Source organism: Leguminivora glycinivorella, chromosome 11, assembly GCF_023078275.1.
Source record: "Leguminivora glycinivorella isolate SPB_JAAS2020 chromosome 11, LegGlyc_1.1, whole genome shotgun sequence".
Lineage (NCBI taxonomy): Eukaryota > Metazoa > Arthropoda > Insecta > Lepidoptera > Tortricidae > Leguminivora > Leguminivora glycinivorella.
In genome coordinates, this window is record NC_062981.1 from 21,734,295 (window position 1) to 21,751,478 (window position 17,184).

Below are 17,184 nucleotides of genomic sequence, written 5' to 3' on the forward strand. Positions count from 1 at the left end.
AGAACCTTGGCCAACTTGGAAGTCCTTAAACAGGCTCAGGTCCCAAGTTGGTCGCTGTAAGCAAAACATGGCCAAATGGGGATTGCTTCGCAGCCCTTCGACCCAATGCATCTGCGACACAGCGCCGCAAACCATGGCGCACCTACTGGCTTGCCCCGCGTGCCCGCATCACTGCTCGGAGCTCGACCTGAGAGACGCTACACCCAGGGCTGTTAATGCTGCTGCCTATTGGGCATCTACTGTATAAGAAAGGAACCTCGACACGATAAGAAGAAGAAGAAGCGCGCTTAACACATTCCCCGCCCGCTCCTCGCACCCCAAACACTGGTGACTCGTATCGCGAACAAAATATACAAGATTGCTACTCTATAGGAGGTTCTCTGTGCCCTAAACTGGAGTGAAAGTTGATTTTTAGAAATATATCTGATATATGCCAAATTAATTCAGTTAATGTATTCAAGAATGTAATAATAGAGCTTTGACACTTCTCAATGCGTAATTAAAAACTATTTGGTATTTTGCGATACTGATTTCTGAACGAATCTAATTTGGACGTTCCGTTGTACGTATTTATCTAATAACTTTGACCATAGATAATAAGAACTGATTAATTTAAACTTCATGAAAATATTTTGCTTGTGACCTTAATAAAACCAGACATTCCATTAGAATAAGAGAAATAATTAGCTCAATTTTAAATAGATATGGGATTAAATGTAATTAGCTGGAATCATCGAAGATTCCCTTCGTCTTTGAAAGCTCAACATGACAGTTGCTAGTTGTGAAACGGAATGTTTCGTGTCTAGTTTGTCTATCACTCAAAAATCACAAAAAGCGTGATTTGAAGGAATTTTTGTGAACAAAATAAAATATTTATTCGTGAAACTCGAATAGCACCGCCAATAGGGCACCAGCTCCGTATTTTTTCAGTTTTATAGTGTTGAATATTCAAAAGGCATGATGGTGGAAGGCTCTGCATTTACCCGAACCGATGTGTTCCAAATGGCAATACGAGTCTGTTTCGTGTCTGCCGTCACTTATTTCTCCATCAAATGGCTGGTCAACCAGATAGACCCCACGTCCAAGAGTCGGAAGAAAGCTGAGGAGCGTGCCAGGGAACAGTTACGCAAGTATGTATCGATCGGGGAATACCAGCCAGTTTTCTAAATTCCATCTTGCTTTTGTCATTTTTCTAATAATTTCAGTACTAACGGCTACTTACCTGATGCATGTGGCGTTGGATTGGTTAAGGATGAACAACGTAATTTACATGTGTTTTTTATGCCATGTGTCTCATTGGATACTAATACGAATTTCCCTCCAAAATCTAAATTTTTACATTTTAAAAAGGTAAAATTAACGTCTTTACAGACGTTATAGATTGTAAATTTTGGGTTTGAGTGGCTTATGCAATTAATTGTCCATACTTAAGTACTCCACCAAGTCTTGTCATAGAATTATAAATGGAATCAGTGTCCTTGTAACCATTACCCATTTTCCTCACAAAAAGTTTGTGACTAAAATAAATCTCTTCATTCCATAAAGCCTCATCATAATTGCAAAAAGTGAACAAGCAATGTACTATTTCTATAGGGAGTTAGGGACTGTTTTATACACACATTTCTGCATGTGTTACTTGTCTGAGGGGTTTAATTAATATTTATGACTACTTTTAGTTATTTATGACTAGTTTTACTAACTTTGTGTGTGGCTATTTATTTAAGCATGTGTATTTGTGTAATATATCATACAATTCATATAATGTCACTGCTTTGAAAAGACTCATCTTCTTCTGTCAATCAAATGAGAATTGTAATGACTATGTATGAGATTCATATCTTGTAAACTTTAGAGTTGAGATTTTTTTCAAAGTAGTAACAATGATAATATTATAACACTGAGGTACAAATTTTACATCAGATTTTTATTTTGATGTTTAAATTTGAAGTTGCATGGATGTCTGTAGAACTGCCTAATACTAAAACTTTAAACATTAAGGCACTCATAACCATATCATGGATTTTATTACTCATAGCGATAATATTAGATACCTATTGTCTATGTTTTTCTCAGAGAAACCTTACAACAACCTGTTTTTCATAAAAAATCTGTTCATGGCACATGCCACCACTTCAAGGCCATTTCACCCATGGCTCGCCTTCAACAACGGTGCCGCCCTTCCACATACAGACTAAAACAAATATTTTATAGATATGTTATGAAAGTTTCTGTGTAACTTGGTCTATTTTTTAAATAAGCAGGCAGGCAGTTAAAGAACTGATATAGCCTGTAATATCCAGTGATCATTGTGACAGTAATCATAGCCGAGTTGCAGATGTAATGTGCTTGTCTAGTCTATTTTTAAACTGATTCACATTTTGTGCTGAGACCACAAAAAATTATGGCTAGGTACTAAAAAAAAATCTGTTCATTATCGATGGAAAGTTTATGCACTAGAAAGAGCAATCAATCATCAGACAAATTTAAAGCCAAGTTGAATGAAAACAGTTACAGTCCAAAAATAATCTAGTTGAAGTTATCAATTTTAATCATACACACCAAATATTCACTTATTATTTGACAAAGCTATCATTGGTACCTATTACATATAAATATCTATTAGTATTATATTTATTGTATATCTATGTATTTACGAATAGCCACTATACAGTCCGTGCATTTAAGGGTGTCTTCCAGAGCGGGGCTCGGCAGCAAGCACACGCTTCAGCTGGACAAGCTCTCCGACCATGAGATGATCATCGCCTCGCAGCTGGTTGTGCCCGATGAAATCAATGTGAGTGGGACTTTATTACCAGTCATTTGAACTATGGGAATAAGACTAACAAAACTTGCTAAGTGGCCATTTTAGAGTACTTACAGCCATGAAAATATGAATATCCTTGTAGTAATGTATTTGGAATTCTGGATTCAGGTATATACAGTAGAACCCGGTTAAAACGATCACGTTTAATACGATTTCCCGCATTATACGCCATTTTACACCGGTCCCTACAATTTGAGACTTGTTTTCAGACATTTTTTCACGGTTAATACGACTCGCGTCCCCGCTTAATACACCATCTAAAACCACTCACCTTGCATTACTTTACAACTTTATTTATGCGGGTGCCAATAATCGGAACTAACTGTACTGTACTAATTACGCGATTCTGGCGACACCGCCACCCGTAAAGATTAATTTGTAATTTGTCGTCCTAACTCAGCGGTTAGTGCGATAGTTCGTACCTACCTACATACACTTCGCTCATTATCACTGCTGCGGTGTTGAGTGTCGGTGTTGAGTCTCTGAATTCTTTGTCCCATCTTTGGTTCAGTGATGTCAAAAATAAGAAGAAAAATATTAATGCTCCAAGAAAAAGTAACCATATTAAAAGTTTACGATGAAAAATCACAATTTTTTCTCGTTTAATACGATTTCCCGTATAATACGCTTTTTTGGCTGGGTCCCCTCAGAATCGTTTTAAGCGGGTTCTACTGTAATCAAATTCAACACTGATCTGAAAATAATAATCTTGGTTTTATTTTAAATTTATGTCAGCTCTAAGGTTTTGTTAAAGCTTTACTTCCATAGTTCCGATCACTGTTTATTACTGTTGTTGTTGTTGTATGTCCTAAGGCACCCCATAGGTGCATAGGGCCTCCACAAGATCCTTCCACGCCTTTCTATCTTGAGCCACCGCCTTGGCCTCGTTCCAGCTCAGTCCATATTCCCTCAGCTCGTTCTCAACGCTCCGCCTCCAGGTGTGTGCGGGGCGTTTGCGGGCCCTCTTTCCTCCTTGAGGCCGCCACTCAAACGCGATACTGGCGCTGTTTATTACTGACTAGCTTTAAAATTCCAAAATTGTAGAATACTCCATATAAACTTACATCCTCCATTTTAGGGAAGAGAGGGTTAGAAAGAGACAAAAAAATGTCACTCCATCCCTTCATCTATCTGGACTTCAAAAATCACGTTAACGTCAAAAATCACGGCCCGCGGGCCACATCCGGCCCGCAAAAAGGTTCTATCCGTCAACGGTTCTTCAAAATAGTGTCTCTGATATGGCCAGCACTGCAGCGCAGTATAATAAAGAGTACTACCACTCCAGTATGGCCACTCCCGCTCCCCGCTGAAAGTGCCGCCCACCCCGTCTCGGTTACCTCACAGTTACCGCCTGTCAGAAACGTGAACATTCGACCTGTCATATCTCACTCATACAAGCATGGTACGCGTTCACCTACACGAGCTTAGAATGTGTGCTAGGAACGCGCCTCTTTCATATATTTGATCGCCAGTGTCGGAGATGTGACAGTAGTAAAAGTGCATTTTTGGTGTAAACCTGGCCCACCTCTAAATTTTTTTCATATTTTGGCCCCTAATGAAAAAAGTTTGCCAACCACTAGCTTCAACTGTTGGAGGAGTCTCTATTGCTGAATATGAGGTCCAAGAGTGAGTTAATAGGAGAAACTGGAAAAGATATACCTCCTCTGAGATTTGGCGTAGGCACTAATTTTACGAAAGCGACTGCCATCTGACCTTCCAACCCGAAGGGTAACTAGGCTGTGGCGACAGGCGTATTAAATATATTGTTAGGCGTGTAAATATTTGAACAATAATATGTTTTAAAATGCTGTTACGCTTCGCGCGTCGCAAGCGCGGCGTTAAGGTATAGCTTGACCACAACCGCTGTGCCGCTCCTTAGGTATGCGCGGGGAGGCGGGGTGCGGGCAGGAAAGATCACGGACACACAAGAGTCTGTCGTCGTGTCGGATAGATCTGAAGATACCGAAGTACAATATTTTGGCTCTGTATAGGTACATACTTATTATATCCAATTTTTATTATGGTACAATACGATTTTTAGGTAAGCACAAATAAAAAAACCAATATAAGTCAAATTAATGTGTAATTATCGGAAAAATTAATAGTTTCGAGAGTTAAAACAGAATCAGTTCGAAAAACAAAAAAACATAAGCTTCTAGTTAATGAATACAGTGACTATTCTGACATAGATTCACTTTTATCTTCATCTTCCATTTCGCTACCGGAACTTGAATCATTGTCATCCTGCAAATTTATTATTATGGGGTCAATAATATTGTCGAAACGGTTGTCGCGATCCCAGTAATCGTTTTCATTTTTTTGGACATGGTCATCACACCTCTGCCATTTTTCTGCCGTGAACTCCGAAAATAATAAATTCAGTGCGTTTATCTTTTCATCTAGAGAAGAATGAATATGGTTTTGCGCTATATTGTTTTTAACATCAGCCCATACCAATTCGATGGGGTTCAGATCTGGATGGTATGGAGGTAAACGCAGGACTGTGTGCCCATGAGCTTTTAAGAGGTCATCGATTCTGTAAACAGGCTCTTTTTGAGTGGCATTTATAAGAATTTGCAGTTGATCTTTTTTAATTTTTTCCGGAAATTCAACATTGTGACGCCGCAGCCAGTTCTGCATTTCACTTTTGAGGTTTGTCATGGTCGGTTTCTTATCAACTTGAACGCTGTGGTAAGACGCGTTGTCCGTGTGTGTGTGGATTGAGTGAGCACCTTCCGAAAATAAAAAAAAATATGCTGATCATTTAGTAAAAGTTCTAAAACAATTGTAAAACGAATCTCTGAATTTGTAAAAAGATAAATCAAAAGATACAGCCATTAACATGTGCTCACTCAGTTCTCACAAAATACCAACGAAAACAGTGAATATATTCATTTAACATATAATATTTATATACTAACATTTAGTAAAAAATAGGCCAACCTACCTCTATAAATATTAGATCACCTAGTGACGTATTAAATTTTTTACAAATAGTTTCTTATGCTCACTCAATCCACACACTTTTGGAAAGCCGAATTTTGATGAAAAACATAAGATTTAGACCGCCATTATATGTGTATAGTTTAGTAAAAGTGAAATGGGAATTTGTAAAATACAAAACGAACCACTAACGTGTCAGGTTTTTTTATAATAAATTTTTGTAAGTGCTCACTCAGTCCACACGTTTTGAGAAAGTTAAAAATGTAAATATCTTACGATTTGTAGCACCTAAGACACTCGAAAGTACTTCAACATTTAGTAAAAATTTTTACTAAATATCCACCATCTAATATTTTATATTCGTTGTCTGGTTTTAAAGATATTCAGACATAACTTTTCTCATACAAATGTATCAAGTAGGGTGACCACACTATGTCGGCTCCTGATTTTCCCCACCTTCCCATTGTCATATTGAGATTGGGGAGTTTCGTTAAATTTTGATAATAGTTTACCGGATTTGTAAGTGGGAGCGAGAAAAGAATAACTATTTCTCGCTCCCACTTACAAATCCGGTACGCTCATCTGTTAGCGCGATTAGATTACCAGGTTCTGGTTTCTTACTAGTGAAGTATTATATTCTTTGTTTCTTACCAATTATCATTCATGTCCTTTTTAATGCATGCATGTCGATATGGTTATTATCCTGACGTCGATAAAAATTACACAATACACATCATCACTAGGCCAAGATAATAACCTAAAAACAGTTTGCAGATGGATAATTAATATGGTATTAGTTTAATATTATCAAAATTGAACGAACGAAACTCCCCAATCTCAATATGACAATGGGAAGGTGGGGAAAATCAGGAGCCGACATAGTGTAGTCACCCTACTTGATACATTTGTATGAGAAAAGTTATGTCTGAATATCTTTAAAACCAGACAACGAATATAAAATATTAGATGGTGGATATTTAGTAAAAATTTTTACTAAATGTTGAAGTACTTTCGAGTGTCTTAGGTGCTACAAATCGTAAGATATTTACATTTTTAACTTTCTCAAAACGTGTGGACTGAGTGAGCACTTACAAAAATTTATTATAAAAAAACCTGACACGTTAGTGGTTCGTTTTGTATTTTACAAATTCCCATTTCACTTTTACTAAACTATACACATATAATAGCGGTCTAAATCTTATGTTTTTCATCAAAATTCGGCTTTTCAAAAGTGTGTGGATTGAGTGAGCATAAGAAACTATTTGTAAAAAATTTAATACGTCACTAGGTGATCTAATATTTATAGAGGTAGGTTGGCCTATTTTTTACTAAATGTTAGTATATAAATATTATATGTTAAATGAATATATTCACTGTTTTCGTTGGTAGTTTGTGAGAACTGAGTGAGCACATGTTAATGGCTGTATCTTTTGATTTATTTTTTTACAAATTCAGAGATTCGTTTTACAATTGTTTTAGAACTTTTACTAAATGATCAGCATATTTTTTTTTATTTTCGGAAGGTGCTCACTCAATCCACACACACACCGTTGTCCATCACAATGACAGAATTCGGCAGCAGTTTATCTTTCAACTTTTCATCCACCCACTTATAAAAAGTAGGCCCGTTCATGTCTCCATGGTAGTCGCCAGTCTTAGCATCGGATTTAAATATAGTCAATGCACCTTCGACCAAGCCATTTCGACTTCCAGCGTGAACGATTACCAAGCGTCGTCCTTTCCCGATGTCAGTGTGAATTCCAAGTTCCGACGATGATTGCCAACATTTGCTAACATTGTGACTGGCGTTAATATATGTCTCATCTAGGAAATATATGTTGCGGTTTTCACTTCTATATTTTTTTATTTCTGTCAAATATTTCCTCCGCCACTCTGTAATATTAGGCTGCTCTATAAGAAGATGTCTTTTCGATCTACATTTTTTGAACCGGTAACCCATTGTGTGTAAAAGTTTTCTCAAATATTCTCGTCCACAATTCAAAACACCATCTTGTCTCAAACTTGACAGTAACTTACGAATACTTGGCACTGTTTTTTCGATCTCATAAAACTGATGAATCTTTCTCCTGATCACTCCCAAGTCAAAATCATCAATTACATATTTTTTCTTTATAACTTTCGGTTTTTTGGGCGAATTAAATTTCGGTTGGCCCTCATTTTCAATTGATGAATTTCCTACAGATATTACATTTATTACGGTTCTTTGGCAGTACCCAGTAGCTTCGGCCACAAGTTTGGCGATATTTGCGTCACTTTTATGTTCGAAACTATCTTTGTCTGCTTTTCTTTTCCTAAAATATTCCGCCACTTTGAAAATGACAGCTTTAACATCTCGAGATAAAGCACGACCCATCTTTGGATATTCTATCTCATGTGCGTCTGACATAGACAGCCCGCAACAGATAACACTACACGCCGCCACGAGCGACGACGGCGGAATGACAGAGCGCAGTGGCTGCTCTGCCCCCCCGTCTCGCCGCTCGCATACCTAAGGAGCGGCACAGCGGTTGTGGTCAAGCTATACTGCCTTATCGCTCGGGCCGCTCCGCCGCAGATCGGCGGGCGAGCGCGCTTTCGTGTGCGCTCGGAAATCCCAGCCAGTAGAGATGCGCAAAACGGTTCACTGAACTGAAAAGATTGATTCATATCTTTCGCTCGCGGTGATATATATCACTCATTTCGCTCATTTCGCTCATTTCGCTCAGTGAATCTGTAGACTAATTTGTGGACGAGTGAGCGGAGTGAGTCGCGATCGAGAGAGGTAATTCAATCAATCAGTTAGTGTTGCCAGATCGTTTGTTATTTATTAGATTTATTACGATTTTGTACTGTTTGTACTTACTGTTTTTTTTTTGTCATATCAAGTATGCTATTAGATTCTTTTTAAAAAATATTTTATTGTTTAAATAGTGAATCGTACAGTATACATATTAAGCAGATTTTCCTTCATACTTGCACAGGCTTCGGACTGTCAATCTAGATTAAGTGTTCAGGTATAAAAGAAAATAATAATAATCTAATCTAGATTGGCGTATTTAAAAATCTGTGATATGTACATTGATTTGAATATACAATATTTACATTATTTACAGGATATTTACACCAATCATTATTTTGAGTTGCAACTGATGAACAGTAATTCCTGCAACTTTTTGGACGCCAGCCTTGTCCTCCGCGCTGTCAAAGTATTCCCTGCTTTGGAAAAAATTCGTTCACAGGGAACAGAAGTCGCGACTATATTTAGACGCCTTTGAACATAGTCGTACAGCAACGGGTAAATATGGCGGCGTTCGTGCCACCACTTCAAAGGGTCAGCTTGCCGTGGGATCATGGGCTCTTGCATGTACTTCTCGACTTCGACAATGCCAGCTGCTGTTAAATTAGCCGGCGTCTGTTTGGCTATTTCTTTATCGAAATCGTCCCACACCGAAGAAACAGGGTTAATTACTGGCGCAGTTCCTATAGGTCCTGGAACTAGCGCAGGTGCTGGAGCTAGTGCAGGTGCTGGAGCTGGCCCAGCTTCTGGTCCTGGTGCAGGTACTTGTGGTGGTGCAAGTACTGGTGCTGGTGATGGTGCAGGCCGGGGGGTTATTGCTGGTCCTGTTGTTATTCCTGGAGCTTGTGCAGTATTCGTCGCTGATATTGTTACTGGCGCGGGTCGTGGGCGTGAGCGGGACTGCGGCTGTGAGGCTTGGCCGACTTTTAATTTTAAAGCCGCCAATGCTTTATCAGCCATAGGCTTGTCCCGAAAACCTTTATCCTTGAATCTAGGGTCTAGCAGGGACGACTCGGTATTCAACAGGTTTTGTTGGACGCTACTGAAGCGACGGTCCATTTCTTGCCTTAACGTCTCAACCATTAGGTTAATTGCGGGTATGGGCTGTGCATTGATATATTTTTTTATATTTGTGCCCAAAATGTTGCACAATGGGACAATTTTTGACAAGCTGACATTCTTCTCGGCGCTTATTTCATTTGTAACGTCGTAGAACATCTTTAAGATGGGTACCGCTGTTTCCACCGTTTGCCAGTCGTCAACAGTCAGCATCAAGTCTGGTCTCACCATCGCCAGTGTGGCACATACAGCCCCTTTTATTTTAATCATGCGGTCCAACATATCATACGTCGAATTCCAACGTGTTGGAACGTCCTGTTTGAGTTTAAGAGCGCTTTCAAAAAATCTGCTTGCTCGAATTTCGACGCCGGCGGCGCTGGCGTGCGCCTGTGTGCAGACGCACACTATAACCAGAAGCATAACGATTGTAGCCTGCGGTACAGACATAGCGTGCGATCCTCTTCGAACCAACCTTACGTGCGGCTAGAGCGAAAGGGATAGCATTCATGGTCGGTACCGCCACGCCGTCAGTAGCGTTGCGGACTAACCATTATTGATACTTGCGTAAAAACACCGCCATATAAATTACATATTTGCATACATGATTTCGTGCATAAATACTTGACCTTTTAGTTTAATTATTAAAGTTATCACAGTTTTTTCTATTAAAACGTGTGTAGCCTTGGAAGAAATCATTTAATAATAAATTGTGTATATAATATTGTCTTCTGTCACCGCGATAGTTACTCATGAAATAAATTTATGGAATCAGATTATTTCGCGTATAATGAATATAATCCGTTTTCTTAGTTTTATTTCATTTTGCATATGATATATGTTTTCTAGGTTCTTTTCGGTGAAGGAAAACATCGTGAGGAAACCGGACTAATTCCAATAAGGTCTAGTTTACCCTTTGGGTTGAAAGGTCTGATGGCAGTCGCTTTCGTAAAAACTAGTGCCTACGCCAAATCTTGGGATTAGTTGTCAAAGCGGACCGCAGGCTCCCATGAGCCGTGGCAAATGCCGGGATAACGCAAGGGAGATGATGATGTTTTCTAGGCACATATATATAATGGAACTAAGATCGGTTTTCTTTAATTTTAAGTAGTTTTTTTTTATATTTAAAATGTGTTTTTAGGGTTTCGTAGTCAACTAGGAACCCTTATAGTTTCGCCATGTCTGTCTGTCTGTCCCTCCGTCCGTCCGTCCGCGGATAATCTCAGTGACCGTTAGAACTAGAGAGCTGAAATTTGGTACCAATATGTATATCAGTCACGCCGACAAAGTGCAAAAATAAAAAGTGGAAACAATGTTTTATTAGGGTACCCACCCCCTACACGTAAAGTAGGGCGTGATTTTTTTTTCATTTCAACCCTAACGTGTGATTTATTGCTGGATAGGTATTTAAAAATGAATTACTGAAATCGTTTTTTGATAATATTAATATTTTCGGGAATAATCGCTCCTAAAGGAAAAAAAAGTGTCCCCCTTCCCCCTCTAACTTTTTAACAATATATTTAAAAAATATTTAAAAATCACAAAAGTAGAACTTTATAAACTTTCTAGGAAAACTGTTTTGAACTTGATAGGTTCTGTAGTTTTTTAAAAATATGGAAAACTACGGAAGACCCGAGCGGCTATCTACCGGCTGAGAGCGTGTCGGTCTCGCTCTCGGCCGGTTTTTAAATATTATGTTGTTTTAATTGCATGGAGCACAGGAAGGTCCACATCTATGTATTAGTTTTTTGTAAGGAAATACAACTCTACGCTACGCCTACTTGCTTTAGTTGACTGTTGACACACTGAGACAGTGGATGCGCCAGAGTATAAAAGAGTGATTACCATCTCTTGTCAAAGATCTTGTTGAGACGAATCAAACGAACCCAAACAAGAAGTGGTTTCAAGACCTGGTCGTGGAATACTCTTGACTACCTTCCGGCTTCACCATCAGATCCTGGGTATCATCTCTTGTCAAAGATCTTGTTGAGACGAACCAAACGAGCCCAAACACGGAGTGGTTTCAAGACCTGGTTGATGAATTCTCTTGACTACCTTCCAGCTTCATCATCAGATCCTGGGTACCATCACCTCTTGTCAAAGATCTTGTTGAGGCAAATCAAACGAGCCCAAACACGAAATGGTTTCAAGACCTGGTTGATGAGAGCTCATGACTACCATCTGACTTCATCATCAGATCCTGAGTACCATCTATTGTCAAAGATTTTGTTGAGACGAGTCAGTAACCTAAAATGATATTCAATAATAAATAATACTTACTAAAAATATTAGTCAAGTTAATTAGTTAGTTACCAAAGTCGTCAACCCAAGGATCAAAGTTTTCGGTCGCAGTATACATGCAACAGTACAGCCAAACACGCACACAAGTGCGGTTTTGGACACGGCGGGTGCCGCACACAATGACAAAATAACTTCGCGATCGTCGAGCCGCGTGCGGAGCGGACTAACATACGTCCTGCCTCTACAAGCTCTGCCGCGGTACTGACATCGCAAGCGCGCGTAACCGGTAATGAGGAGGCATTTTTAAAAAATCGTCAAAAATATTAAATTGCAATTAATAGAAAACTTTTGCATAAAATCTGTTTAAGTAAGCGTTGCAGATTATTTTTATATTAAAACTACTTCAAAAACACGTAAGTTTTCGAAGAAATTGACACTTAATCTGAGGTGATTTCTGAAACAAATTGGATTCATCATATCCTCATTTACTCTATTCTAAAGCCTTATAACAAAGAAGTAGTCTCAAAAGATTGTAGTACAGGATATACATAATACAAATTTACCACTTGAAGCATTCAAAACTATCCAAATTTTACAAATTAGTCGGACTAAGTCAGCACTTTTCGCGGGTTTTCCTAAACATGCACCAGAAAAAAAATCATAATTAATTAAGTGAGTTAGTTTTTAAAAATCCAGTCTCACAACATGTAAGTTAAGAAGATGTCCTAATCGAATCCTGAACTTAATAAGTCTTTTAGATGACGGAAAGTGTAGCATTTTGCCGACTAAAACTATCAATTTTACATTATTACGACGTTTTCGTTGAATGCCCTCTTAAGCTCTGGGCATTGCAACTGCTGCTGCATTTGTTTGAGTCTTAACAGACTTTGTGTGCTCCGTTTAAAATATTCTACTATTAATTTTACTTTTGTCAGTGTGTCAGCAATAGCTCCTAAAGCTGTTTGAACACACAAATTGAGTGAATGGGCAAAACAAGAAATTTGCCGCCACCCACCAGCTCTAATTGCTGCAGTGATATTGGCCGCATTATCACTGGCAATTGCGGTTATTTTGTAATCAATGTGCCATTCTTGCATTATTACTTTTAAAAAATCACGCAAATTCTCTGCGGTGTGTCGCTCGGTGTATTCGACACAACCTAACATTGTTGAGTCTAATTTCAATATTTCGTCGTTTTTGACTACATAGTGAGCCGTCACCGCCATAAAGCTTTCGTTGTTGTATGTCGACGTCCAACCATCCGTAGTGAGACATACCGACGGGGCTGCTGCAATTTTTTTTTGAGCTTTTTCATGCTCCTTTTTATAAATCATCGGTAAAATGCTCTCAGATACCGTCTTACGTGTTGGAAGAGTATATCCCGGACATAACATATTTACAAATTTTTTAAACTCCGGTTCCTCCACAATCGAAAGGGGATGGTAGCCGCACGCAATCATTTTTATAAGTTGCTCGTCTATAATTGCTGACCGCCGCGGCGCTAGTGGTTTCGTATTATTTACAAATTGTGCCATGGAAGGCTGCGAAGGCACCGGTGCTGATGGCAGTGATGGTAATGAGCTAGGTAGTCGTTGTGGAGCGGCGGCAAGCTCTTCTGATAGTCCTGATGACACAGTGCCTGATGGTGTTGACGCACAAGGATCGCATAACTGCTCGATCGCTTGTTCTAATGGAATGGGCTCTTGTCGTTGAGGTACAAGTGGTACTGTCGGATGTTTTGTTTTTAAGTGCCGAGATAAGTTACCGGTGTTACCGGATGCTATAGCAATAATGTTCGAACAATAACCACATTTGGCCTTCTTTGGCTCGATTTCGTGGAAATGATTCCACACGGCACTTCGTTTCCGGGATGACATTTTGGCAAAACGAATTATCACTTAAAATATACATATACAGATGCAGTACTGAGCTACTTATCCTAGCAACGAACTATTTACAAACACTTAACACTTTATTATGTATATACAATTAATATAGTTAGCAGTTCGCCGCACCTCCTCCGCGGCTCCTACCACAGGATAGGACAACTAAAATTTCTATAAATTTATACACAATTACACTATTATGTCTATATTCACACTTATATACAGTTTTCATCTACACTCTATCTATTTAATAAAATCGTAACTTGAGAAACGTAACCCGAAAAAATATCGCGTCGTTGTTTACAATCAGAATGCGCTTCAAGTTTGTGCAAAAGTGCTCAAATCGGCGCGCCAAAATTTCGCAGAATTCAAGCAGGTTGCTATGCCAACCCGCGCAAGTCACATAGTAGAGTAGAAGTTAGAAACTACCTGTTATGCCGCGATGTATCGTTTTACATGCAAATCTTAATAGTTACTATGTATTACTACATGTGCAAAAGTGCTCAAATCGGCGCGCCAAAATTTCGCAGAATTCAAGCAGGTTGCTATGCCAACCCGCGCAAGTCACAGAGTAGAGTAGAAGTTAGAAACTACCTGTTATGCCGCGATGTATCGTTTTACATGCAAATCTTAATAGTTACTATGTATTACTACATAAATATATTGAAGATTTAACATAACACTTGACATTTGTATGAGAATTGATAGAAGCCTTTAAAAATTGCCGTACTCAATTATTTTCATGAAAATATTTGGCTGTTAAGTTGACACAATGCGAAATACTTATGGATAATATTATTCAATGTGTGATTCCCTGCTGCTTAACTTGCCTTTTTAAATTTGTATTTTAATGTAATTATGAGTTATTAAAATTGAAACTTATTTAAACTTAATTAATTAATTTATTATTTATTGCACATAAAAAATAAGTACAAATGGTGGACATAATGCCTTAAGGCATTCTCTACCAGTCAACCACTGGGTCAAAAAGAAACATTTGATACGTGCAGGCATCGTGACAGAAAACAATCATCAGATATAACTTTCTATTCTACTATTTACAATCTTACAATAAAAAAATAGTTAAACAAATAGCACACGTAGTATAAGTTTCTGCTCTCTCTACATCCGACAATACTCTGTATCTGGCTGCTCTGTACACTAAAATTCGTAAAAGAGATGGTTATATAATAAACGCAGCCATAAGAGCGAGCAAGGTGGCGATACGATACTGCCATATTGCCCCGACGAAACGCAGCAAACGCTCTCCGAATCCTTCCGAAACGCTCCGAAGCAATCATTCCAACCAAACATTTACCTCGTCTCGCTCTTTGGTACGGCCCGCTCATTCGAATCATGAGTGGGAAAGAGCGCGCAAGTAACTCTGAGATAGGTGAGTTACTGAACGAAATGAGCGAGTTGAATCTGCACTGAGTTGAAGAGTGAATGAGTTCAGTCAAAAGATATAGTTCTTTTGAATCACTCACTCGCGAACGACACATCTCTACCAGCCAGTCGGCAATTTATCACTCTCGAGGCTGGACGCATGCGCTCGCGCCGCCCGAGCTAACGGTTAATGCTTACGCGCCGACTCGCTTGCATTATAATATTCGGTTTGCTTGTGCGCCGCTTAATGCTTTAAGCTTACGCTTTTAATGTGTGCTTTCGTTATGTACTTTTCCTATCTTCTGTGCTATTTCTGACTTCCTCTTTTACTATACTGTGCTGTGCTTTGTACTCTTTCTTTCTCTACTTGTGCTTGTGACTCTTGTGTGCCGTTATTTGACAATACAACTTATTAATGTGGAAACTAGCTTGTTTTACTTATCTCGCTAGGCTAGTTCACCACAAGGCCTTATTGGAATTAGTCCGGTTTCCTCACGATGTTTTCCTTCACTGAAAAGCGACTGGCAAATATCAAATGACATTTCGCACATAAGTTCCGAAAAACTCATTGGTACGAGCTGGGGCCACCAGCGCTTCCTCTGAGATAAAAGACATTTTATTCATGTTTATACATATTATTACTTTTTATTACAGGTAAACTGGAAGGACATTGCCGGCCTAGACGCCCTGATTCAAGAGCTCCGAGAAACTGTGATCCTGCCCATTCAGAAGAGAGATCTATTTGCTGACAGCCGCCTCACGCAGCCTCCTAAAGGAGTCCTACTGCATGGGCCGCCAGGTTTGTCTGCTCTTTTACCTGTGTGTCAGCACCGGAGACATCCTGATTCAAGAGCTCCGAGAAACTGTGATCCTGCCTATTCAGAAGCGAGAACTGTTTGCTGACAGCCGCCTCACGCAGCCTCCTGCATGGGCCGCCAGGTTTGTCTGTTCTTTTACCTCGTTGTGTCAGCGCCGGAGACACCCTGATTCAAGAGCTCCAAGAAACTGTGATCCTGCCCATTCAGAAGAGAGATCTATTTGCTGACAGCCGCCTCACGCAGCCTCCTAAGGGAGTCCTACTGCATGGGCCGCCAGGTTTGTCTGTTCTTTTACCTCTGGTGTCAGCGCCGGAGACACCCTGATTCAAGAGCTCCAAGAAACTGTGATCCTGCCCATTCAGAAGAGAGATCTATTTGCTGACAGCCGCCTCACGCAGCCTCCTAAGGGAGTCCTACTGCATGGGCCGCCAGGTTTGTCCGTTCTTTTACCTCTGGTGTCAGCGCCGGAGACACCCTGATTCAAGAGCTCCGAGAAACTGTGATCCTGCCTATTCAGAAGCGAGATCTGTTTGCTGACAGCCGCCTCACGCAGCCTCCTAAGGGAGTCCTACTGCATGGGCCGCCAGGTTTGTCTGCTCTTTTACCTCTGGTGTCAGCGCCGGAGACACCCGGATTCAAGAGCTCCGAGAAACTGTGATCCTGCCTATTCAGAAGCGAGATCTGTTTGCTGACAGCCGCCTCACGCAGCCTCCTAAGGGAGTCCTACTGCATGGGCCGCCAGGTTTGTCTGCTCTTTTACCTCTGGTGTCAGCGCCGGAGACACCCTGATTCAAGAGCTCCGAGAAACTGTGATCCTGCCTATTCAGAAGCGAGATCTGTTTGCTGACAGCCGTCTCACGCAGCCTCCCAAAGTCCTGCTGCATGGTCCGCCAGGTTTGTCTGATTGCTCTGTTAGGGTCGGCTCACACCAGAATGGCAGCGGGAGCAGCGGCCGCTGCCGTGGTAATTTTAAACTTTATCTACATATTTAAAAAGACCAGTATCACTTGACTAACTTAAACAGTTCGCCTGGCACCGCGCCGCCGCTCGCGGCGCAGCGGGCGGCCGCGCGACCTGTTTGAGTTAGTCAAGTGATATTGGTCGTTTTAAATACATATATGGATAAAGTTTAAAATTATTTCACACTAAAAGTGGTCGGCGCGTCGCTGCCGGCCGCTGCCATTCCGGTGTGAGCCGACCCATAGGTATCAGCGCCGGATCTAGCCTATTTTC

The 17,184-nt window shown here is 40.1% G+C and overlaps 1 protein-coding gene across 2 annotated transcripts in view; it reads left to right on the top strand.

Annotated features, from left to right (window-relative positions):
* Positions 1 to 795: 795 nt before the first annotated feature.
* The window catches only part of LOC125230828 (outer mitochondrial transmembrane helix translocase), a 43,234-nt gene continuing 26,845 nt past the window's right edge, over positions 796 to 17,184 (top strand). Inside the window, exons 1-3 of one of the 2 annotated variants that reach the window (XM_048136058.1) lie at positions 796 to 1,130; positions 2,686 to 2,794; positions 15,788 to 15,932. In XM_048136058.1, coding sequence (XP_047992015.1) covers positions 958 to 1,130; positions 2,686 to 2,794; positions 15,788 to 15,932 — 427 coding nt within the window. In that variant the 5' untranslated portion in view covers positions 796 to 957. The remainder of the gene's footprint in view (positions 1,131 to 2,685; positions 2,795 to 15,787; positions 15,933 to 17,184) is intronic. The other variant, XM_048136059.1, reaches the window with a different exon arrangement.